This window comes from Poecilia reticulata, chromosome 23 (genome assembly GCF_904066995.2).
Source record: "Poecilia reticulata chromosome 23, P_reticulata-male-v2, whole genome shotgun sequence".
Taxonomy (NCBI): domain Eukaryota; kingdom Metazoa; phylum Chordata; class Actinopteri; order Cyprinodontiformes; family Poeciliidae; genus Poecilia; species Poecilia reticulata.
The window spans coordinates 19,199,670-19,226,587 of NC_088852.1; the positions used below are offsets into that span (position 1 = coordinate 19,199,670).

Here is a 26,918-nt window from a genome sequence, read left to right on the forward strand (position 1 = left end):
ATCCAGGTCCCTCACCGCCCCCACCAAAAAATTTGTAGGCTACTTTGCACTGACAATTATTTTATTATTAATGTTACTATCATTATTGTAGATGTTTTGAATCGGCGCACCGATTATGTTTTCCCCTACACTTACGCCTTACGCTCCTTAACCTTGCGCACATAACGGGGTAAATGTAGCGAGTTTTGCCCTAAACGTATCGGCGTCTGGAGGAGGGGAGTTGGGGGGCTGGGGGGGGAGGCGAGCGTATGTTTCTACGCTCCTTCGTGGGGGGCGCCGATTTATGTTTTCGCATCCACCTGAATAATGTGTAGTTGCGCTCCTGCCCATGGCACTTCAACAATATTATTTTACCTTTTATCTGGAAATAGTGTCTGTTTATTCTTGCCATACCGTCCTCTGTATTAATTATTGCTCGAAAGGTCTTGCCATACCAGTTTATTCCTCCATATTTACTTTAGTTTCTTAGTTTATTCTTGCATTTTGTACTACATTCATTTCCATTTAGTTTCATTTGATTAGTTTTATCCTCTCTTGGTTTATTGCTATGTCCACTTTAGTTTCTTTCCTGTTGCTACATTTATTTTATTGTTTGTTGACCATCAGTAATTTTCACTCATCACCTGCTGCGCCACCTAATAGTCATGTTTTTCACATCATGTGTTGATTTTTCACTGTTCAGCGTCGGATTCTCTGTTTTTATGCCATAATTCACATCTAGTTTGTCGCTCCGTTTTGCCCGCTTCTCATGTTTCAGAATTTTGCGCAATGTGCGCAACGTTTTTTTTTTTTTAACTCAGTAAGGTGCAGGGCGGTTGGGAAGCGTATCGATGGGGAAAAGGCAGACTGACATAAGCCTTTTAAAACAACGGAAACAATTTCAGTATTCTGATTATTGAAATTTAAAAGTGCTGTGTTGTTCTATCACCCCGTTTCATACCGGACCACTTACAGCACCGTGTTAACGCTATAAAATGAACGCGCTCTATCGAGGTATCACCCATGGAGGGATTTCTTTATTTAAATGGGTTCATTTTTCAGAGGGATACAAAGTGAAGGTATCGTGATTTTAGTAATTATATGTTTATAAGAGCAATTTTCTGTTGTCCTTCCAAGGAAGCGGGCAGCTTTCAAACGGAAATAAAACACTTTTTAATATAAATTGCTGCTTTGACATGATCACAGAACTGCCAAAACATATGTAACCTACATAAAAACCAGACAAAGTGAATCACAGCAGCGTCATCAGCCGGTGTAACGCTGAACTGATGCGGAGCGGAGCTGCGCCATGAAGCTAAAAACACTGAATAGAAGAAGAGCTGCCAAGCATGATTTAATGTTACACAATACAGTTTTACCAAGTTGCTCAAAGTCTAAACTGGTATTGTTGTGGATTTAAGGTGTAAAGTTTACCTTCGACCAAACGCCCCCCAAAGGCATCCCAGCGCCCCCCTTTTGTAAAAATGTCCGCCAGCGCCCCCTGCCGTCCTCTGAACGCCCCCCGGGGGGCGATACCGCCCACGTTGAGAACCGCTAACGTAGAAGGTGAAGAGTCCATGAATGAGGTGGAGAATAAAACATTTGAGGTTTGGCAGGAAAGTAGAGAGTGGGATGTCTGTTTTGATGTGGCGGAAGAGGAGGATGCTGAGCTTGTCTCTGAAGTAAATCTGTTGAATGTGTTCATTTCATTGATTCTGTGTAGCTGCTAGACCAGGGGTGTCCAGAGTGGGTCATCGAGGGTCGGCATCCTGCATGTTTTAGTTCTCTCCCTGGTTGTAGTAACAACCTCCTCAGCGTGTCGATGTTCTTCTTAGGCCTCTAATGAACCATCATTAGATGCAGGTGTGTTAAACCAGGGAGAGAACTAAAACATGCAGGACGCCGGGCCTCCAGGACCCACTTTGGACATCCCTGTGCTAGACAAAAGCAGTGTTACCAGTGTTTCTCAACCCTGGTCCTCAACGCCCCCCGTCCTGCATTTTTTAGGTGTTTTCCTTCTGCCACACACCTGAATTGTATGTCTGGGTGATTAACAAGCTTCTGCATTACTTGATGGTCATGCAATCATTTGAATCAGCTGTTCTGGAATAGAGGCACATCTAAAACATGCAGAGCAGGGGGGCGGTGAGGACCAGGGTTGAGAAACACTGGCTTAATGCCTGTGATATAAATCCATGTAGAGATGCTTTCTTTGGGAATATAATCCTGCAAACATGTCTCTGCAAGCACATAATGCTGCAATCCTGTTACTCTGGCTAGGTCCTTTTTAGGGTTTGGAGTTCATACAACTTAAGATCTTACCTTGCTCATCATGACTTCATGGAAAACATAATTAGAACTTAGAGATGTTAATCATCTGCACCGGTTGTAAAATATCACATTGCTGCTATGGCTATTCATCATAACAAATGTCAAAAAGTAAGGAAGTGCCCGTAATAACCTTCCAGCTGTACGACATTCAAAACTAGAGTGAGTAATTGCCCTAAAAAGTAATATTTTAGCCAGAAGGTGGTGGAACCAACTTCTTTAAGTAGATTAATTAGAATGGAATGGAGCTGCACCTTGAACAGCTCAATTCTAGAATCATAATAATTATGGTAAAATATTTCTTTTCATATTTTTTCTTCACTAAATAAATTAAATCCAATTCAAATTCAAAAATACTTTATTAATCCCAAAGGGAAATTAAACAATAAATAAAGGTTCTCAAATTAGAGGTTGAATTTTTCTAATTTTTTTATGCTGCTGGCATAAAAAATTATGCCAGCAAGCTTGTATTTAAATACATAAATATAAGCCTGGTGTATTTAAGGCTTGTTCCACATCTTTACCTGGGCTGTTCAATCTATTTTCCATCTATCACAGTATGGATGTCCATCAGACCGACGCTCTGTGGCAACCTGTGTCCCTCCTGAAACCGTGACACCACAGTCTCTGCAGGGGAAGACGGTGAGTGTTCACTTCTGCTCTGCACCTTCCCACACTTCCTTTACTAGCAAATAAATAAAACAAACACTAACATGTTTAGCAATTTTGAGTCATTTTGGCCTGTTTTGTTCCTTTTCACACCTCTCTTATTATTAGTGGCATAATTCTTTACAATTTTACATCTCTGAATAAGCATAACAGCCTCAAAATATGTTGTTAGGATATCAAAAGGAAATATGCAGTTGCAATATTTCGTCAAATATTTCAAATGGGTTTAGCGTACAAACTGTGTTTTTAACATATTGAAGGTTTTATAGCAATTTTTTTTATGGGAAATTTGTTTTTATTTTATTAGCTAAAATTCCAAAGTAATGCAACTATAAACTATCAGATATTGCTCAGCTCACAGTGCAGATTTAATTACCTTTATGGACCCCTTGCAGCGTGACATCATACGTGGAAGATCCCGCCCCCATTTCCCAGATGGCTGACAATGACAACTATTGGTTTAAACTGTTACGTTATCAGTATAACACGTTAACTCTTAAATGTACAGCCTGATATATAAAAGAAAAAGGAAAGGAGAGCTTTGATAGTAACTGCATGAGGGAGAGGGAAATAGTTCAGTTCTTGCTTAACTTTGACATCTGTAGCATGTAGATGTGATGTGGAATTCAGTATGTTTCGGTTTAGTAAAAAGCCATAAGGACGGGGTGCTGTGGTGGCGCAGGGGCAAAGCACAACCCATGTATTGAGGCCTTAGTCCTCATGCCGGTGGTCGCAGGCTTGAGTCCCGGCCTGGTGACATTTGCTGCATGTCTTCCCCCTCTCTCATAACCCTCTTTCCTGTCAAACTACTTTCAAATGAAGGCCATTAGAGCCAACAAAACCTTTAAAAAAAATCAAAAGGACAACCTACACAGTAACTCTGACAGATCATAGAGCAGGTGTTTCATTTAGACGATCAACCACTGCAGTGTAAGATAAGCTAATAGCAGCAGTAGCTAATCTACCAAAGTGATCACTCAACAGTAATGACAAAATAAACATAAAGACTAAAAACATAAAACTGTAACAGATTGAATTTTCTGTTCATTGTGTGGAAGTGTTTTTTGGTGTTGAATCCTGAAACATAAAGTGGCATTGCTGTCAGTTGCTTACAGTACCATTATATCTTACTGTACCCCAGTGCCATACAAGCCAAAAGAAAATATATTTTATTGACAAAATATATATATATATATCTGCTTTAATTTTTAATTATGTCAGCTTCGACCCTTCATATACACCCTCATTTTCAAACAAAAAAATAGATGTGAATTAAAGCCGCAAGCGGCTTTGGAGGCCCTCGCAGCTCAGTGCCGCTCCGGCCTATTTGCCACCTCGGGGGTTGCAGCACCACTACTCTGTTGCCACCGCTGACGCTCTGACGCAGTTCCCCCAACCTTCATGTTTTATGGCGAATGGCCAGATTTGAGGCTTGGCCACGCCCACATGCTTTGCCATAGCACAAAGCATGTGGGCTATGGCCCACAAAGCTATGGCCCACAAGTTACTTGATCAGTAACTTACTTGATCAGTTGCTGATCAAGTAACTGATCAGTTACTTTGATAAGTTACTTGATCAAAGTAACTGATCAAGTTACTTTGATCAAAAGTAACTTGATCAGTTACTTTTGATCAAGTTACTTTTATAACTTTTGGCCTTCAATGCCTCAAGACTGTGCTGACTGAGTTTGAAGCCTGGATCTGGAAAGCTCTAGGACAAGTTCAACCAGATACGACATCAATGAAAAAGACAAAACGGTGACTTTGATCCAAAATGGCTGACTTCCTGTAGGGTTTGGACCATGGCTCCAAGAAACTTTTTTGTAGGTCCTGACAAGTTACACGTGTACCAAGTTTCATAATTGTGGGATAAAGCATGGCTGGGGTCTGATTATTTAAAATATTCTAGGGGGCGCTGCGGAGGAATTAGGCCACGCCCACCAGATTTTCCACTGGATTCCTGTCGGGGGGTGGACAAGGATCGATCTCAGTGAGTTTGGTGCAGCTGGACTGAAACATGTGGAATCTAGAGCCAAACGTATGGTGGCGGCGTGACCTGTGACTTGGCCGCGCCGCCATGGTCGCCTTCCACTGGAAACTCTTGGCGCTTTACAGCAAGTGAGACCAACTTATTATCAGTCATCTGACACCAGATCATCTTGATTAAGTCAAGAGAGCCAGAGTTGTATCTTTCCAAGTAAAAAGAAGTCACTTCCTGTTCTGAGGGGGCGGGGCTTAGGTGAGGTCAGACTATGACGACATAGGATCGTCAGGCATCCAACCAGGATCCCTCATACCAAGTTTGGTGCCAATTGAACTTTCTATGTGAAAGTTGTAGTGGCTGGTTTTCTGTGCCGAGTACGCCAACTTCGCCGCCCCGGAATGCCCCCTCAGCATGTACGAAAACTCACCGTTTTGATCACTTTTAATGCCACACCTCTTAACTGCATCCTGACAAAAAAAATGAAGCCGATAGGTAAAAATCCCTAGGAGGAGTTTGTTAAAGTTCGACGAAAGTAAAATGGAAAAATGGCCAAAATTTGACCTTTGGCCCAAAATGGCTGCCTCCCTGAGCATTTTAGGGGGTACCTCCAAGAGACTTTTTTTCTTGATTTGGGGAGATCTACCTACATACCAAATTTCAGATCTCTACGACTTATGGTTTCCCCCAACTCACGTTAGGGGACACTGTAGAGCCGTTTGGCCACGCCCACTTCGGGTTCCACCAGAATCCGAACATTTTCGTCGGGGGACAATTTTGGGTGAAGTTTGGTGAGTTTTTGAATATGATAAAGCCCCCAAACAGCCCTGCGAAGTGACGGAAAAACAATAATAAGTAAAACAACAACAAGAACAAGAATAAGAAATCCTGCGATTACAATAGGCCTTCGCAGCGCTTAGCTATTCAATTACTTGTAAAAATATCTGACGTGCTCATGCTCAAAACTTCCACATGTAAATAACATACAAGGGGTCCTTGGTTCTCAGCACACTTTGTCAGTAAGCCCCGTTTTATGTCTGTTTCTGAAATTAGAATAAATTACACAATGACACCCATCCACCATTTGCACTGCAACCCTGCAAGGAATAACAGGCATACAGTATGTGTGGTCTGGTGCTTATCTCCAGCAGTGAGGTCACAGGGCCAGCAACCATCCAGTCACACTCGTATCTAAGGACAGCTTGTCTTCGCGGTAAGAGGGCAGAGTTTACTGCAAAGCAGCAGTACCAACTTCTCTGCCACTCTTGATATTAAATTGGTGGGAATTTTAACTCTGTTGGGTTACCTCAACAATTTCAAGTATGGCCAAAATAACTTTATTTTTGCTGTTGAACTGTTTAAATTGGTTCTTAAGGGTTCAATCCTCATTTTTCTGTGCTAATTGTGAAATTGTTGTATACATTTGTTTAGTTCTGCAGTATTATTCCTAAAACTGTCTCAGTGCTGCCCTCATTAGGTTGAATGGTGAGAATGGTGAATCTTGCAGTTCCACCCATCCGTTTTCTTACACCCTTGTCCCTACGTGGGTGCTGCTGCCCATCTCCAGCGAGACATTTCCGGCAAGATGTGGGGTACACCAGGGCAATTTATTTTTTTATGCATTTATTTTTTTAAAGTAGAATTTATATATATATATATACACACAGTCATATGAAAAAGTTTGGGCAGTCCTATTAATCTTATTTATTTTTATCTCATAAATATTTGGATGTTTGCAACAGCTATTTCAGTCTGATATATCTAATAACTAATGGACACAGTAATATTTCAGTATTGAAATGGGGTTTATTGGAGTAACAGAAAATGTGTAGTACGCATTAAAACAAAATTTGACAGGTGCAAAAGTATGGGCACCTCAACAGAAAAGTGACATAACTATTTAGTAGATCCTCCTTTACAAAACAATTCCAGTTCAGTTAAGTTTGATGGTCGCATATATATATATATATATATATATATATATATATATATATATACTGCTAAAAAAATAAAGGGAACACTTAAACAACACAATATAACTCCAAGTAAATCAAACTTTTGTGAAATCAAACTGTCCACTTAGGAAGCAACACTGATTGACAATCAATTTCCCCTGCTGTTGTGCAAATGGAATAGACAACAGATGGAAATTATTGGCAATTAGCAAGACACACTCAATAAAGAAGAGGTTCTGCAGGTGGGGACCACAGACCACTTCTCAGTACCTATGCTGTCTGGCTGATGTTTTGGTCAGTTTTGAATGTTGGTGCTGCTTTCACACTCGTGGTAGCATGAGACGGACTCTACAACCCACACAAGTGGCTCAGGTAGTGCAGCTCATCCAGGATGGCACATCAATGCGAGCTGTGGCAAGAAGGTTTGCTGTGTCTGTCAGCGTAGTGTCCAGAGGCTGGAGGCGCTACCAGGAGACAGGCCAGTACACCAGGAGACATGGAGGAGGCCGTAGGAGGGCAACAACCCAGCAGCAGGACCGCTACCTCCACCTTTGTGCAAGAAGGAACAAAATGACCTCCAGCAGGCCACAAATGTGCATGTGTCTGCACAAACGGTTAGAAACCGACTCCATGAGGATGGTATGAGGGCCCGACGTCCAGATGGGGGGGTTGTGCTCACAGCCCAACACCGTGCTGGACGCTTGGCATTTGCCAGAGAACACCAGGATTGGCAAATTCACCACTGGCGCCTTGTGCTCTTCACAGATGAAAGCAGGTTCACACTGAGCACATGTGACAGACGTGACAGAGTCTGGAGACGCCGTGGAGAGCGGTCTGCTGCCTGCAACATCCTTCAGCATGACCGGTTTGGCAGTGGGTCAGTAATGGTGTGGGGTGGCATTTCTTTGGAGGGCCGCACAGCCCTCCATGTGCTCACCAGAGGTAGCCTGACTGCCATTTGGTACCGAGATGAGATCCTCAGACCCCTTGTGAGACCATATGCTGGTGCGGTTGGCCCTGGGTTCCTCCTAATGCAGGACAATGCTAGACCTCATGTGGCTGGAGTGTGTCAGCAGTTCCTGCAAGATGAAGGCATTGAAGCTATGGACTGGCCCGCCCGTTCCCCAGACCTGAATCCGATTGAGCACATCTGGGACATCATGTCTCGCTCCATCCACCAACGTCACGTTGCACCACAGACTGTCCAGGAGTTGGCGGATGCTTTAGTCCAGGTCTGGGAGGAGATCCCTCAGGAGACCATCCGCCACCTCATCAGGAGCATGTCCAGGCGTTGAAGGGAGGTCATACAGGCACGTGGAGGCCACACACAATACTGAGCCTCATTTTGACTTGTTTTAAGGACATTACATTAAAGTTGGATCAGCCTGTAGTGTGTTTTTTCACTTTAATTTTGTGTGTGGCTCCAAATCCAGGCCTCCATTGGTTAATACATTTGATTTCCATTGATGATTTTTGTGTGATTTTGTTGTCAGCACATTCAACTTTGTACAGAACAAAGTATTCAATGAGAATATTTCATTCATTCAGATCTAGGAGTGTTCCCTTTATTTCTTTTGAGCAGTCTATATATATATATATATATATATATATATATATATATATATATGCATTTTTTATTTTCTTTTTGAAAATTTTTTTTTTATATATGTATATATATTTTATCTTTTTTTAAGAAAAGAGGGAATTGTTAAAGGATAAAATTGTTATTATAAGGAATAAAAAAGCACCAGTTTCCAGTTTAATTATTTTATCATTTACAGAGATCCTTTAAGTCTGTCACACATTGGAATATAAAACCATCTCACTCAGACACACACTCCAGCGGTGATCTGGATTTGGAATGACAAGCATTAATCGGTAGCTTTTTTCATGTTTGCATGTGTGATTTATTTGTAATTTGGACATAGAGTAGAACAGGCCTCCTCTGCTCTGACTTCTTCTCTGACTGCTGACAATGATAGGCTGCAGGATGGACCCCTGTGTAAGACGGACTGCAGTGCTTAAGAAGTGACATGGGGCTCACCACAGCAACTTTTTTATCACACAGCAGAGCCGTGGCAGTGCTGTCCCCATAAAAGTCTCCAGTGACACAGACAAAAAGATTGGATGTGTCACTGGTCATCTACCTTTTTCTACTGCTCTTGTGGGCCGCTCTGAGATTTTGTTTACACAGAAGTCTGATTGTGTTTGCTTCATTCAGAGTATGAAGGATGATGGGGGTAAAAAAGGCAAAACAAATTCCAGCTAGAAATGGGAATTGCCTGCTCTGTGAATGTAGCATAAGCTTTAGCATGAGATGATTAACATTACTTTACATACGGGACTCATTGAAAAAGAGCATGTGCACCAATACAACATCATTTTTGAAGAGCTCTTATCCCTTTTTGCCTTTTAGGTGAGGTACTTACAGGACTCATTTACAGACATTCAGAGTTGCTTATTAATGTTTTTTTTTTTTTACGACAGTCCACTCATGCAGAGTTCGAAATTAAACCCTCCACCTGCTCTGTCTGTGAGACAGGGATGCCAGTCACAGACACACCATACCCCAAAAAAATGCTGTAAACTGAAATGTTTATTGCAGGTGTTAAACATAAGCAAGCCACTCATCTGCATAAGATATGATTGGCATCCCAGAAAAGTGATGAAGAGTTTTGTTTGAAATAAATACAATAAGAAAGTAATCATCTTGTTTAAGAAGCAATACATCCAACAAACCAATATGCTGACAAAAATACAAAAGTCAATTTTAGTTGTTTCTTCTCCTCTTTGTGTTGCTGTGTGCAGCCTGAGGAGCTGACTCTGCTGCTCATCAAGCTCCGCCGGCAGCAGGCAGAAATCAACAGCCTGCGGGAACATACAGTAGCTCAGCTAATGGCCCTGGGAATAGAAGGGCCCAACCCCAAGGTCAGCCCCGAGTGTGCATGCACACATTGGCTCTTTGTGATTCTCTGTCTTTGAGAAATCCATGAAGTGATTCGGGTGTGTGCTGGTCATTTCTCCCTTTTGATATAGCAAACATTTTGCGGTTTCAGTTGTTTTATGTCTGACTGCCACTGAATGTTTTCTAACCATGTGTTAGTTCATGCTTGTCTTGGTAACATTTGATTTAAAACATAAACATTTCAATTGAATTTGGTGTGCGCTTAAAGTTATTTACCAAAAAGAGACAAAAAATATGCATTTTTACAAACATGACTATATAATTGATGATCCCTCGTCTTTTTAACATTGGTCCAACGTTCTATCATTAGCATTTTTTCTGACCTCAGATTGAATATCTAGCTAATCTTCCACTTCACAGAAACCATAAAATGCTACTGGGCAGTCAGTTTAGCTTTGTGTTTAAATGAGCAGGCTTTCAACCTTTATTAGGGTTTATATTGTCATAGCGACCTGCATAGGAACATTGGCCAAAACTTAGAAATCATTCATTCCACTACCTGGTCTAAACAGCTGTTTTATCCCACAGTAGGATAAAACAGTAAGGCTCTGTGATATTACGTTGCTGTAATAACTATTGTGTGATTTAAGACATTTCTAAAATGTGTAAACTTTAGGCCAAAATTAAGGATAGAGAAATACACTGGATTCTCAGCCAGCTTGAAGGTATTTATTCATGTGTCTCTGTTAACACACCAAATTCAATTTTTTTGTCCACCAGTAAATCTGGGCACTGATGGATAAGTTTGTGATTTTAGGTGGTTGCAGCTGTTTCCTTGGGTTTGTGTTCTGCATGTGTGTCAGTGCAGTGTTGGCAGAGGTGCTGCTCCTCTGCATGCATGTTATTTAAGGACATCTGTGCAGTGATGCATCTGATTTCAGCTTTCTGTGCTGTGGTGGTTGTTTCTTTCCAGTCGCTCACTGTTTTGTGTTTCAGTCTTATATGTAAGTTAAAAGAAGTAAAAATTTCTTTTAACTGATGCATGCCTGAGAACTTTGCTAAAAACTTATTTGGAGAATTTTGTATCAGTAGAAATGGTAAGACCCTTTGTTATCATGCAATAGTCAGCCACACACCTACCTCCTCTCAGACTCCTGCTGACTGACTACTGACCAGCTCTTCGTCTAACGAGTCCGTGAAGCCCCTAACTTCCGAGTATTACTACAGATGAGTGTATAGAGGACATTCTGTTTAAGCTGGAAGCGAGAAAGATGCGTCTAGACTAGCGGTTCTCAACGTGGGTGGTACCGCCCCACATGGGGCGTTCAGAGGACGGCAGGGGGCGCTGGGGGACATTTTTACAAAAGGGGGGCGCTGGGATGCCTTTGGGGGGCGTTTGGTCGAAAGTAAACTTTGTTGTGGATCTTAAATCCACAACAATACCAGTTTAGACTTTGAGCAATTTGGTGAAACTGTATTGTGAAACATTAAAACTGTATCGATGGCAGCTCTTCTTCTATTCAGTGTTTGTAGCTTCATGGCTCCGCTCCGCATCAGTTCAGCGTTACACCGGCTGATGACGCTGCTGTGATTCACTTTGTCTGGTATTTATGTAGGCTACGTTTTGGCAGTTCTGTGATCATGTCAAAGCAGCAATTTATATTAAAAAGTGTTTTATTTCCGTTTGAAAGCTGCCCGCTACCATGGAAGGACAACAGAAAATCGCTCTTATGTAATTACTAAAATCACGACTTTGTATCCCTCTGAAAAATGAACCCATTTAAATAAAGAAATCCCTTCATGGGTCCGGTATGAAACGGGGGTGATAGAACAACACAGCACTTTTAAATTTTCTGCATCTTCTTGTGGTCTTGACTCGAACGCTGCTGGAACAAAGAACCCCGTTCTTCTCCTGCCTCTTCTTTTTATACTCTCGGTCTTTCAGCCGTGTGCGCATCTGTGACTTACACAACTATCTACTTCTGCATCTTGGTTGTGCTTGCACAATCTCCCGTTGCACCATTACGTCAACCACTTTGGCTAACTTCCTCTTTTACTCTTGCTGCAGCTCCTATCTGCGCTTAACATCTGGTGTTTTTGCTTATTTCACAGTCCCCACTCCCTGTTCCTTCCATCCTCACAGTTCTTGCTCTCACGCAACCTCTCTTATTGCGACACAGTATTAAGACATCTCATCTAACTTGAATAAGATCCTTCATTTATGATTTCTCACATTTACTCTTTAAATCAAGTTCACATAATTCATCACATTGATTAATGGTACATTATTAAAATGAGGATTACATCAACATTAAATCATGATTCAAGATTACTTGTTGCCTCTGGGCTTCTATGATCTGTTTTCTGTGTGTCCTGGAAAGATCTCAATCAGTTCCAAACAGGTTTTACCACACCTTTAAAGCAGGTACTAAACTAGTAAAAACTCAACTCCATACATGGCATAATGTTTATCAAAACCTTTCATAACCTTTGAAATATGACTTGCTTTAGCTGGTTTGTCATCATGAAATGATAATATACCCTGGATTCATGAAGTATCATGGGGTCTGTCACAATAAGCAATAAATAAATCAATTCCATGATATATTAAAAAGAGCTTGATAATAAAATAAGGCCAATAGTTTCCAGGTGCATGCTTGCTTGTTTTCGTCATGTCTCTCCAGTGCATCAAACTTCTCTTCCCCTCTTGGTTCTATAGAGAAATATTCCCGACACACAGGGAGCAACAGCAGAAAAAAAGCATCAGTATTCCATCACTCATGGTGAACCCGATACATGTGCACAACGCAATAGTGACGACAGCAGCAAATTTTCAACTTTCGTGTGTTGCCTCATTAGCTCACTACACATCTACGTGTACAAACTCAAAATTCACAAATTTCACCTCACTGCACAAGTTCAATACAAATGGAGAGAGAGGAGAGGGAGCGATGCTGTGTCCTGTGTGTTGAGCCCATAGGAAAGAATGAACACTTGCACCAGTTATCTGCCAGGCTCATGGTCTCCTAACACTGAGTGTAATGAAAACACTGAATTAACAATCCAATCCCAATGGACTGACAGTTCACACTCACTGGGGTGTTTAATCGACAAGTTGTAAAAAGGCCAGTGCAAAATTGTGTACAATAAAACAGTTTGCTCAATTGCAAAAGAGATTGACTTTACTGTAATTGAAAAGCATGAAAAGCAAGCATTTCAAAAAATGCTGCAAACATTTGACACCTAGTTCTACATCGGTACTCTCCCCCCCACAAATGTCCTAATTGGCAAAATTGGCTGTTTTCCCTGTCTGAGACCAGTTATGAATATGTTTTGTAGGGTAAGTTTGTTTACAGAGAATTAACAATGCATTTTATTCATTGGGGCCTGCTATGCAATGCATTGCATGAACCTATTGTTCTACACCCAATAAGCTATCTCTTTATTTATTTATTTTTCTTCCGTGACCGTTAATGCGGCCCGGACCGCTGCATGCACGCCCACAAAAGTGGTATCAAAACGTTCAGTTTGATCCCAAGAAGGGAGCTATTACTTTTAGTGGGATTCTGAGCTAAAATGACGATATAAATTGAGAAAAACGAGAAAAATCGAGGCCGAATGTCTCACAGAATCAGTGATCTTTCTCTCACAGCACACACAGCACAGTGGATTTCTGACTCCAAAAACTCTTTTTAACTCCCCCTCACAGGCACAAATATTGCCCTATTGGTCTAAAAGTCGGTCATGACATAGATACACAGGCCTGTTTTCAAAAATTTGCTAGGGCTTTTGGTTTTTGTCAGGGTCCTTGAGACTGACGCTGGGTGTCTCACAAGTATAGAAACTCTGTCTCCAGCATACTGTCTGACAGAGAGAGTCAGCCCAGGTGCACATAATTAATTACCATAGCAACGGGTCCCAGAAAGAGGCAGTGAGTAGTTTCACAAACAGGCTCTGAGACAGGTCTCACAATGCATTGTGGGAAGAATACCTATTTCCTGTGACTATTCATATTTTGCTTACATAAAATTATTATTTTTCTGAATTTTTGTGTGTGAATTAAAAACCTTAGTATGAAGGCTGAAAAATTTCTAGAAATAAACAATTACCCACTGTCTTTATTTTTTTTATTTTGGACCGTGAGTGAGAACCACATTTGCAAAGCTTATAGTCGTCGGTCTCGGACTGAACTTCAGTGTACTTGTGAAAAGGGTTATGTTTTCTTCAGCCTGAAAAGTTAGAGAAACACTATGTGAATATCAAGAATTAAGTCTTGTGGCTTTGTGAAGCAGATGAAAGAGCAAAGACTGAAAAGTTGGGCCAAATGACAGCTCTGGCATGGTGGATTTGAACTTTTTGCAGAATAAAAAGAGGTCAGTTGCTATAGTTGAGTAGATAGGCAATGCCAGCAGCATACCCTTGAGTGAGTCCTTAGGATTGGAGTAAGAAAATGTTCTATAGAAGAACACATTCCAGAAACTAAGACCCATAAAAAAAAAGTGCAAGTTACTAAAGGGGCAGTGTTATGTGTTCTCCAGGAGCACAGTGCCATTTTACAGCACAATCAAGTAACTATTTTAACTTCAGTTGTTATAAAAAATTGTGTGTATCAAATATACTTAAAGCTGCAGTATGTAGCTTTTATAAAATATATTTTATGTTTTGAATGTTTTTTTTATATAATAGTTGAAACTGTCACTTTATCACAACAGTATAATATGAGACCAATAATGTGTGAAAAAAAATCAAGCTTTTCTGCCTTCTCCCAAGGCTAACTAGAAGCAACCAATCAGAGACAAGAACAGGGTTGTAGCGCTGTCAATCATGTGCATCTACACGCCTCTCAAATGTGCAGTTCTACCAGGTGTTTGCTAATTGCTCCTGGCTAGTCTGAAGGAGCTGAGTGAGGGAGAGGAATCTGCAGCTGTGAGGAGGAACTGTGCCTTGAAGGCAGCACTAGGTTCATTGAGGTGTTTTGAACAGCTGAATGGTTGCCACGGGAGATTAAAGGATTTCTCAAACCTGCATGGAATCAACCAATAAATCAAGTTTCTTTGTATAGCACATTTCAGCAAAAAGGCAGTTCAACAGCTTCACAACATGGAAACAGAAACATACAGTCATAAAAAACACCATAATTGAGAAACTATTTACAAACATTACATTTTGATGAGTGCCATCACTAAAATCATCGATACACATCAAATGAGCTGGTCAGTATTTCATTTATTATGGTTTAAAAGCAACTTTACACAGCCTTTTCAGCCTTGTTTTAAATAATTCAGTATTTCAGCAGTTTTGCAGTTTTCTGGAAGTTTGTTCCAGATTTGTGGTGCATAGAAGTTGAATGCTGCTTCTCCGAGTTATTTCTGGTTCCGGGGATGCAGAGCAGACCAGAAGCATAAAGAATCAAGGCATATTTTTGATGAGGGAATAACATTATAACATGACGTAATTCTCAAAAAAGCCAATTTTACTTAATACTGTCCATTTAAAAAAAGAAGAATAAAACAGTCACTTGGTCACTTCCATCCAGATGAAATGCCAGCACAGCATTTTAACTGTGCTGGCACCACTGAGCAGCACCACTTAGTGTTGTTGTTGATTTAATCTGGATAATAAAAGTGCAAAGATGAGGATATTATGTTTTCCAAAGAACTGATTTTCACATGATTTCATAGTGCTTGTTTTTGGTACATAGAGCATGTGATCTATTATATTATTAATAATAATTAGGGAAAGAACTGAATACAAATTTGTTTTTGACCTGTGAATTGTTGGGTGGTTTAATAAGTTTGAACTTACTAAAAATGTGCTGTAATAAATGTCCTTCTCTTCTTATGTCAGAAATAACAAACTGCTGTTTATTCCATTTATCATTTATCCAGCTTTTCCCCTCATTTACCCATATGTCTGTTAGTTTACAAAAAATATGGCTTTCATTTTCCTGCTCCTTCTTTTTTTATCATCTTTGACTGCTGTAGACTGATGTTCTCTCCCACCATCTGCAGAGGAACCTTACTTACCTGGACAAGCAGGTGAGAACTCTGGTTCTGGCACAGGCAGCGTATCTGTGATCTCTGAATTGGAAATTAAACATTTGTTTTTGAAACGTCTCTACCATTTATTAGTGTTCACAGCTACACTGAGTACAGTAGGAGCAACCAGAAGTTGCTCTGATCTCATTTCTGGCAACATTTCGCCTCTTTGCTGTAGCTAAGTTGGAGCAAAATCAGGTATTTTTGAGTTGCATATAAAATATAATAAAAACACACTGATAGTAAATTCTCTTCATCATAACCCCTGACAGTGAGTAGGATATATGAGGCAACAGGTTGACATTTTGCCCACAAAAGTGCTTGTAATAGAAGCAGAACAAAAATATAGTGTATTTGAGCAATTTTGATGACATCCAAACTGTGATGTTTAGAAAACTGGGTCAAAGCGTCTTTTAATAGCAAGTTATGTAGAATGTTGGTGATCAGCAGTAGTCATCTACTAAAAGCTGACCAGGGAAGCAACAATGGCAATCCAGCAACAGGGGTCATGGATGCCCAAGTTGTCTGATGCAACAGACAAGTTAATCCACTTCAGATTGCTCAAGACGTTATTACTGATTATGAAATAAGAGTGTTGGGTTAGGCCAGGATGGCCATACTAACGTCGGATCAGTTTCATTAGATATCTGTAAACTAACAAAGTAACCTACACAGAGAAATTAAAGCAAACAAGTCTATCTGTTATATCCATTAAATAGATGTTGGTCACAATTGCTATTAGCAGAAAGTGACACTGAAATGGCATTTTGAACCATTCTTCCACACAAAGTGAGGATGGTCTTCAGCTCCCTCCATAGATTTTCTTTCAGTTACATGTCAGGTGATGTAACTGGACCATTCTTGCATTTTTTGATTTCTCTTAAACTAGCTAAGAGATTCTTGGGCTGTGTGTTTGGAATCATTTTAATTTTTTTATTGAAAAATCCAACTTCATTTCATCTGCAGATTATTTGCAAGAATGTTCAGCTACATTTCTTCATTCATTGTTCTTTGAGTTATATGACAACTTCTCTATGCTGAAAGACAGACACACCATGGTAACACTTTATTTGAAGGGGGTGAAAAAACTGTCATGACATTGTCAAACATGACATAACCCCTGTCATGAACATCAATAAGTCTTCATGAATATTTATGACTGTTGTCATAAAGCGTCATTTGGTAAATTATGACACTTTTAATACAAAGTTGACATTCAAAATGTCTTCATTATGACAGCTTGACATTAACAAGTTGTCATAAGTTGTCATAGGTGCGAGTTGCACCTAACAAGTGCAACTCGCGCAAAACCTCTAGTTAGTTAGAGGTAACATTGGCTAACATTACCTTTAGTTAAGTAATGTTAGCATTTTAACAATGAGTTAAAATGTTAAAACTTAAAAATGTAGCTTATGTTTTAAGTCATCTCAAGTTTTAACTGTTGAGTGCTTTAGCTTTTCATCTCCTCGGCTGGTTTGGTCACATGAGCTGCAGACTAACAGACAATATTTTAAGAATACTTTGAATGCCAGGAAAAACAGTAGGTAAATAGTGGTGAAACCAAAAACAACTCTGTCTCAACTGTCTAGAGCATCCATCCTCTTTTGTTCCTCAGTTTGAGCTCCTGAAGGCGTTACTGTGTTCCTCTGGTAAATATAGAACATCTATTAGACGTCATTCATTGACAGTGCAATAATTATTCTTAGCCAAATTAAATTATAACATTTACCTGTAGCATGCTAAGTGTTTACTTGATGCACTAATTGTTGATATTATGATTCTATTAATTAGTTTTATTTTATTGTTTTAGAGTCAAAGAAAAATTTCCACCTTGGAAAACTAAATAGTTTAATCATATTTTTTCCTATATGTAGGACTTTACCAACAAAACAAAAAGGCGGATTATTGCTTGTTTAACAATCCTGAACCTAATTAATTTGTTTGTTATTGACTTTTGCTCAATTAAATTTCTTATGTATATTTTGTATATGGTATTTTTATTGTTGTTGATAATGTTGTTTTTCATGTCTTGTTTCTTTTCTTCCTTCTATAATTGATGGAGATATGTAGATGTTATTTATAATGTATAAAGGTTTTATGTCACCTAATTAGCTTTACATCCTGAAGAAAAATATGGTATTTTAGAAGATAATTTATCTTTTACGTTGCCAGTAATGGCAAAATTAATAGTAAATAATAAAGATTTTGTGGTATTCTCGTTTAGTGACGTAATTATATTAGTTGTGTTACCACCCCCACGCCACTAGAGGCAGTACCAGGCCCGAAAAGATGCGACTAAGAAGCAGATTTAGAAGTACACAGAAAGCTACGGAATTTGTTAAAAGCTGTGAGCTGCGCTGAAGTAAATAAAAAAGAAGTTGAAATACATGCTGAGAGTGAAACTCCTTCCTACAGATGAAGCTAAATCACAGATTTCAAAAGAAAATTTAAACGGGAGAACGCGGATAATATAGGAAATAGCTCCCCCTTCACTTCTGGAGTGCAATTTTCCCATTTCCAAATAAGGTAAGAGACTGACAGAGGTCCGTCCCCGCCCCTTTCTGTTTGCTGCAGCGATGTGTACTTGATATTGTGGGGCAAACCTAACACAAGTTATAACGGCCAGACCTCCTGTTTAAAAAGAAGCCGAAGTTTGATATCTAATACATATGAGGTATGTGTCTTATTAACTTTACATTTTCTTTGAGAAAATAACATTGACTATGTTCTCTTTCTCTGTAATGTTAGCTATGAGCAATTCAAGCCAATCCTACCTTGCTGTAAGTTAATGTTAGCTAAAGTTATTAAACTCCTATTACTGTAAAGTTGGCCCTTAATATTAAACATATTTTAAAGATGGGCAAATTGTTTTTTCCCTCCAATTTTAATCTAGCAAATTAAAAGCTAATATGTTAGTCAAAGTTATCCTTTATGTGCATTATTTAGCAACTAGGCTGATGTGACACAGTGCTTGTGTTCTTTGCTTTGGCGACTTTAGCCACATGAAGACCCAGACTAGCCTAAGGACACATGGTGGGGGGGACAAAGTTGGCTAATGCTACGAGTGTGGAGGATGATAATAAGGACCAGCTACCAGAGAAAGAAGTTTCTATTTGGCCAAAGAGAAAGAAGCAGATGAAATATTCCCCAAGAAAATTAGGTAAGTTGTTTTTGTGTTAATATTTTCTCCAGGTGAAGTGGGGTGGGACAGCCAGGTAAGTGGAGAATGGGGAGCAGGAATCAACATTCACCAGCTGAGTTGATAAGTTACGTTTTAGACGACTAAAAACTGGTGTTAAATCTATTTATTTATTAATAAGCTTCTTGCAAACAACCATAAGTTAAAGTATCTGGTTAGAAATAATTTAGAATGCTCATTAAGTAAAAAGATACACTCATGTGCCTAAAACTATACATTAAATGATGCATTCTGAATAACAGTGGTGGGAGTCTGTCTGAACTTCTGCCAGACAAATATTTGATCAGAATAATTTTGTTCAGCTCCAAAATTACTTGTATTAAGAAATAATTGTATTGCACTTTATAACAACCAGTCATGTTAACTAGACATTTGTCTGCCAGTCTACCATTCTGACAGTGTGCAGCAAAGGACATTTTTGGAATGGTATTTAAATAAATGCTGAATTATGATGACATTGTTTTTTGTTTTCTTCTTTCTTTAAGTGACCTCAATGAATTGAGTCATCACCGACTATGAGAATGTCCAGAAGAGATTCACCAAGTTTGAATTCATGAAAAGGCTTTCAACATGATTAACTATTGCAAGAACAGCTGTAATTTCTGAGGATTTCTGGACACCTTCAAAGAGCTGCTGCCAGAGAATAAAGACAAGAAGAAGATCTCCTGTTTTCAGAGCATTACAGGAAGACTATTATGAAAGAGATGGCTGACATAATCAAAGCAAAAATGTTACTGTTGAAAGAACCTTTTTTCTTAAGTTAAAGAATAAGTAATTCTGTTTTAGTTTTTCAATCAGTATTTCAGAGTAACAATATACTGACCAGACGTTAAACCCTCTGTTATCTTAAAACAAGTTATCTTTTGTTTTATTCCAATAAAACCCCTTTGTATATTCAAATATACAAAGGGTTTGTTCTACAGTTATGATGGTAGTTATAAGTAGTCCAGTGTGTTTCACTTCATTTGAGGTAAGACTTAATATCAATGACTCTGTTAGCATTGCATTTGACACTGTAATACTAAATTACATCTTTATAATTGTTGCTACTAGTTTCAATTTATTTGAGGTAAAAGTTAATATTAATGACACTGTAATGACAATGACATTTTTATAACTGTTGTTACTTGTTTCACTTTACTTGAGGTAAGAGATAATATTAATGACACCGTAATGACACTTAATGACTGTCATAACTGTTGTTACCTATTTCACTTTACTTGAGGTAAGAGTTATTGTTAATGACACCGTAATAACACTTAATGACTTTAACATAACTGTTGTTACTTGTTTCACTTTACTTGAGGTAAGAGTTAATATTAATGACACTGTAGTGACACTTAATGACATCTTCATAACTGTTGTTACTTGTTTCACTTTACTTGAGGTAAGAGTTAATATTAAGGACACTGTAATGACACTTAATGACAACTTCATAACTGTTGTTACTTGTGTCACTTTATTTCAGGTAAGAGTTAATATTAATGACACTGTAATGACACTTAATCTATCAATCAATCAAATTTTATTTGTATAGCACATTTCAGCAGCAAGGCATTTCAAAGTGCTTTACATCAATAAACACAAAAATACAGACTTATGCAACATTGAATAAACAATCAAAAACAGTAATCTTCCCGCCAAGTCAAAGTTCTACCCTTTGAATTGGCAGGGGAAAAAAAGGGGGGGGGACTCCAACCCGCTCCCCTTTTCAACAATGGGGGGGACTCCAACCCGCTCCCCCTTTCAACAGTGAGGGGAACTCCAACCCACTCCCCTTTTCAACAGTGGGGGGGACATTAAAAACGTAGACTGTGAGAAAAGAAATAAAAAGCAATTAAAGACATAAAAACATTGAAGACATCAAAACCCGCACTCTAATTTAACCATGAGCAACTCTAAACAGGTGGGTTTTAAGTTGAGATTTAAAGGCACCCAGTGTTTCAGCTGTTTTACAGTTTTCTGGAAGTTTGTTCCAAATCTGTGGTGCGTAGAAGCTGAATGCTGCTTCTCCTCGTTTGGTTCTGGTTCTGGGGATGCAGAGCAGACCAGAACCATAAGATCTAAGGGGTCTAGATGGTTGGTACAACAATAACAGATCTTTAATGTATTGTGGTGCTAAACCATTCAGTGATTTATAAACTAACAACAGTATTTTAAAGTCTATTCTCTGATCTACAGGGAGCCAGTGTAGGGACTTTAAAACTGGTGTTTTAATGTGCTCTATTTTCCTGGTTTTAGTCAGAACGCGAGCAGCAGCGTTCTGGATCAGCTGCTGCTGTTTGATTGATTTATTAGTCAGACCTGTGAAGACGCTGTTGCAGTAATCAATGCGGCTAAAGATAAACGCATGGATGAGTTTCTCTAGATCGTGTTGAGACATAAGTCTTCTAATCCTGGAGATGTTCTACAGGTGATAGGAGGCCGACTTTGTTGCCGTCTTAATGTGGCTCTGAAAGTTCAGGTCATAGTCCATCACTACTCCCAGGGTCTGGCTGATCGCTGCTTTGCAGTTGTAATAACTGAAGCTGTACATTGCTTCTGGTTCGCTCCTCTTTAGGTCCAAAGATAATAACTTCAGTTTTGTTTCTGTTCAGCTGGAGAAAGTTTTTCACATCCACACATTGATCTGTTCTAAGCATCTATTCAGTGAGTGGATGGGTTCAGAGTCACCTGGTGACATCGTGATGTAGAGCTGTGTATCATCCGCATAATTGTGGTAGTTAATCCTATTTCCTGAGCCAGTGGGAGCACATAAATATTGAAAAGAAGGGGTCCTAGGACTGAACCTTGGGGTACCCCACATGTGACCTTTGACCTCTCTGATGAGAAGTTTCCGATTGAAGCAAAGAAATCCTTGTTCTTTATGTAGGATTCAAACCAGTGGAGCACTGGACCAGAGAGTCCGACCCAACTCTCCAGTCGATTCAGTAAAATGTTGTGGTCAACAGTGTCGAAAGCTGCACTGAGGTCCAACAGAACCAGCACTGTGGTTCTCCCACAGTCTGTATTTATATGGATGTCATTGAACACTTTTACAAGGGCCGTGTCCGTGCTGTGGTGAGACCGGAAACCAGACAGGAAGGAGTCAAAGCGATTCATTATTGTTAGGAATTATTTAATTGTTTAAAAACTGCTTTTTCAATAATTTTGCTGATGAATGGGAGGTTGGAGATCGGCCTGTAATTCTGCTGTAGTGATTTGTCTAGATTCTTTTTTATCAGTGGTTTGATAACTGCTGTTTTCAAAGCCTGGGGGAAAACACCTGTAGAGAGCGATGAGTTCACTATTTGGATCAAATCATTGGTAAAAGTTTTGCCTAAAGTGCAGGACATCCAGACAGCAGGAACCGGAGCTTAATTGACTTATAATTTCTTCTAGGGTTTTATAATTAAGTAGTTGAAATTGGGTCATTTTTCCTGCATTTGTTTTGTTTGGGCCCAGCATTGGAACTGTCTTTGGAGTGGATGTGCAGATTAATCCTCTGATCTTTTGGATTTTCTCTAAAAAGAAAATGGAAAACTTGTTACAGGTGGCATTAGATTTAAGTTCAGGTGGCAACGTCATCGGAGGATTTGTGAGCCTGTCAACAGTAGCAAATAAAGCTCGAGCGTTGTTAGTGTTTTTGTTTATGACATCTGCAAAGAAAGCCTCTCTTGCATGTTTCAGTGTTGTGTGATAGTTATGTAATCTTTTTTTGTAGATGTCACAATAAACGTGCAGCTGAGCCTTATGCCATCTCCGTTCGGCCCTACGAACTGGAGAGAACTGTTGATCCATTCCATCCGTAAATATGAGAAACTCTGGTCCTGAAGACATTTCTTCAAAGGTATCTTGTGAGTGAGTGTAGGAGCAGAGAGGGAGGGGGGAAGGAGAAGAGAGGGGAGGAAGATTAGGGAGGGGAGAAGGAGGATCACTTTGTTTGGGGACACTGTGCTTATGATAAGCGGATGGCTCAATCCTAGTCAGACATCCTTGAGCCTGTTCTTCTGAAGCGATAGTCACATTGTTGTTCTTGTTGATAAAATGAAAAATGTTTGCAGTGAGCAGCCTTATTCCGTGTTTGTTAAGATTGCGTCCTCCTCTTCCAAAGAGGTGAAAGTGCTGCCAGTAGATCCAGAGGTTATCGATGAAGGTCACTGAGCTGGCAGAGCAGGTTTTAATCAGCCATTTGTTTATCATGCCCAGCCTGGAATGTTTTTGGTCTCCCCATTGAGGCGATGGAATTGGACCACTGAGAAATAATTTAATGTTTAATTTTCCCAAAGTGTCCAGAAGAATATTAAAGTCTTTTTTCAGAATCTCTGATTTTTGCTTTGCCAGATCGTTGTCTCCAACATGCACAACTAAAGTCTCCATGTTTGGCTGATCGGTGGTTAGAGAGAGCACTTTGCGAGTCAAATCAGATACAGTGTCACCAAGAAAAGTAACCACTCTCATTTTCTTGGGATTGCAAACATGACTGATTCCGTTTACTGTCTCATCTCCAACAATAAGCACTCTTGGCATACCTTTTATTTTCTTGGTGGTCACTTTGTCCTTCGGAGCTTTGTGCAGTGGATGCGTTGGTTTAGCCTCATTGCTGATGTTTGAAGGTGGGTTTTCACTCAGAGGCTCAGGCTGAAGTGCAGAAAATCTGTTTTTCAGTGGCATTCCCACGGAGTCGGAATGTTTTGAGGCTCGGGCTGGTCGCTTTGTCCTTGGGAGCGGGGTCGGTGTAGTCGTTTTGGTTCCAGCTGGTTGTTTGGTATTCTTTGGCGAACCAGGTGTTGAAGTTGAAGGTGGGTTTCGGCTCAGAGCCGGCCTCACTGATTCATCCAGGTGAGGGGTTCTCCCTGTTAGTTGTCTCATGGGATCTGCAGTGTGAGACTTCGTTTCAGACTTAGTTGCAGTTTCGGCTTGGCGCTCTGAGCGATCCAGGGTGAGCTGCTTGGTGCGGGGTGTACGACCTCTCCGCTGGTTTGAGGAAGAGTTGTTTCATTTCCACAGGTAGCGTTGATCTCAAAGTTCACCTCCAGCCGTTGAATCTTCGTTTCTAAAAACTGAAGTCGTTGTAGAATACTGCTAATGTCCTTGGGGTCGGACGGGGGCATTTTGCCCTAGTTCAACTTGAAGGTGAAGAAAAGTGAGGTAAAAATAAAAGTGAGAAAATGTCCCGGTCCTTAGTTTTGAAGTAATCCAGTTATGATGTTGGTAATATAAATATAACCTTAAAAATTTTGATTTTAAAAATAATTCACAGGCAAAGTTATCAGAAAGGACGGGAGAGAGCAGGAGAAGCTGCTCCTCCTTCAACTGCCAGAGTTTTTGTAATGACAGCTTCATAACTGTTGCTACTTGTTTCACTTGAGGTACAAGTTGATATTAATGACACCGTAATGACCCTTAATAACTTTGTCATAACTGTTGTTACTTGTTTCACTTTACTTGCGATAAAAGTTAATATTAATGACACTGATTGACATCTTCATAACTGTTACTTGTCTCACTTTACTTAATGACACTTAATGACATTTTCATGACTGTTGCTACTTATTCCACTTTACTTGAGGTAAGAGATAATATTAATGAAACTGTAATAACACTTAGTGAAGTATTCATAACTGGTGCTACTTGTTCCACTTTAGTTGATGTAAAAGAAATTGTTAATGAGTGTTATTAAATCATTTGACAGTGTAATAAAGCTTAATGAAATCTTTATTGCTTGTCTTACTTGTTTTGCTTTATTTCAGGGAGTGGAAATATTAATAATTGTTTTGTTAAAGCTTTTGCTAGTGTAATAATTAAATCATTATGACTACTATTATGACAAATTTATGTTAGATCATGATTTCTTGGTTAATGACAAGTTGTCATAACGAAGACATTTTGTCTAGAATAATGTCAAGTTGTCATAACGGAAGACATTTTGAATAATGTCAACTTTGTATTAAGTGTCATTATTTACCAAATGACACTTTATGACAACAGTCATAAATATTCATGAAGACTTATTGATGTTCATGACAGGTGTTATGTCATGTTTATGACAGTGTCATGACAGTCTTATTCACACCCCTTCAAATAAAGTGTTAGCCACATCATGATATTCTTGCCTACAAACTTTATTGCTTGCAGATGTGCTGTTTTCTATCCTCCCATGAAAACAGTCCAAATTTGCTCATCTGACTGGAGGCATTATTCCAGTATTTCACTTGCTTGTCCAAGTTTTCTATAGCAACCTTGAAATAAGCTTCTATATTTTTTTCTCTTCAGCAGTGTTTAAATATGTTTATATAATCTATGGTAGTTAGATGCACGACTCATAGTTTTCATTGAAAGACTGTACCTGCAAATTCTAAATCTTCCTGAAACTTTGTAAGAGATCCTTGGCTCTTGGAAAACTCATTCAAGTATTATTTTGTCTCCTCTCTCAGAACTCTAGCAAAAAACACTTATTTGTGACTGGTTTATAGTATTTCGGCCCAAAAGGGGCTAACCAGAAAATCTGAGAAGTTTCAAGTTACATATATATTTTGCTACAACAATATCTTGAGAGAGGTTTTTACTTTTACTCACTCATCATGATAGGCTTCTTCTGTAAATCCCTTGTAATGACAAAACTTTTTTATAACCAGCTGTTATTAAATTGCATTGATGAGGGCAGGTCTGTTTTCTGCTGAAAAGTTTCCCCCAAATGTTTCAGCAGGTTTCTATGGCTTCTGTGACTTTTAACAGTTAATTTTTTTCATCTGTTCAGGACTGTGTCATTTCACTTTATTATGTATTTTAATTTATAGACTTACTTGCTTTGATGTCTTTGTGTATGTTGGTTATAGCATAGGTGTGGTTGTTAAACACTTATTTTCTACACTGCACTGTACATGAGTTTATAGGTTTCAGACTGCAGTTTAAATTAAAACCGTCGTTTTTAAGCAGCTCTTTTTCTTCTTTTGTTAACACCTAAACAGCACCTGATATCTTAGTCTCTCTTACCAGCTGTGTTATTACACCACTGTATCCTCTTCTTCCCGGCACTGATGCTAGACGAAGGAGAATGAGCCTCTTATCTTCATGATTCACACTATGATTGAGAACTCGGCACCAAGGCCGCAACTCTACCAGCAAGTAAGGTTTTTGGAAGGTGCTGACTTGAATCGGCACAGAGCCCATCCAGCCTGCTGAGAGTTTTGGCTGGGTCACAACCTTGTCATGGAGTTTTAGCTTCACAACTATGGGGGAAATGTTTCTGCAAGAGCACACATTTTTAGTCTGAAAACAGGATTTCATGCCTTTTGTTCTCTATACTTTTAATACTTTTGCTTATATTTTCATTTTGAAAGCATAACTTCATGTATTTCTTCTCAAAACTTGTAATCCTTGTACTCAAAACTTCTCCTCTCACTCAAACTTAGTCTCTGCTCGGACTCTCTGCTCACTTACGAAACACAGAACTACCTTTTGCCACAGTCGCCTGGCAACCTCTCAGCTAATAGAACGAAAGTATTGTAGTGGGTGCATTTGTTTCCTTCTAGAAGGTGTGCCTGTGTATCTACTATTGACTGTAGCAACCTGCACCACCCACTGGATGTAGGGGGAAACGATGATGTCAGCTTTCTGCTCCATAGTACACTAAACATCTGCCAGCAGTGTGCTACTAATCACTAACAGCCTTCTGATCTTAGGCAGGATTTTGTTCACCCAACAAAAGACAATATAGTCACAACATTCTGTCTGTCTGTCTGTCTGTTCCATGTTTCGTAAGTGAGCAGAGTCTAAGTGTGACCACGAGGAGAAGTTTTGAGTACAAGCATTACAAGTTTTGAGAAGAAATACATGAAGTCCTGCTTCCAAAATGAAAATATGAGCAAAAGTATTGAAAGTT

General features: G+C 39.4%; 1 protein-coding gene across 20 annotated transcripts in view; it reads left to right on the forward strand.

The window, feature by feature from the left end:
- The window catches only part of LOC103459572 (pleckstrin homology domain-containing family A member 5), a 182,558-nt gene that overhangs the window by 112,547 nt on the left and 43,093 nt on the right, over positions 1 to 26,918 (forward strand). For 11 of the 20 annotated variants that reach the window (XR_014085977.1, XR_014085976.1, XM_081603665.1 and 8 more), the window contains 4 exons: positions 2,866 to 2,949; positions 9,721 to 9,840; positions 15,802 to 15,855; positions 26,081 to 26,161. Coding sequence is in view for 16 of the 20 variants with exons in the window: in XM_081603665.1 (XP_081459791.1) it covers positions 2,866 to 2,949; positions 9,721 to 9,840; positions 15,802 to 15,855; positions 26,081 to 26,161 (339 nt within the window). In the remaining 4 variants the exon portion in view is untranslated. Of the gene's footprint in view, positions 1 to 2,865; positions 2,950 to 9,720; positions 9,841 to 15,801; positions 15,856 to 18,853; positions 19,016 to 19,539; positions 26,162 to 26,918 lie in introns of all 20 variants that reach the window. The other 9 variants (XR_014085978.1, XR_014085979.1, XM_081603667.1 and 6 more) reach the window with 9 other exon arrangements.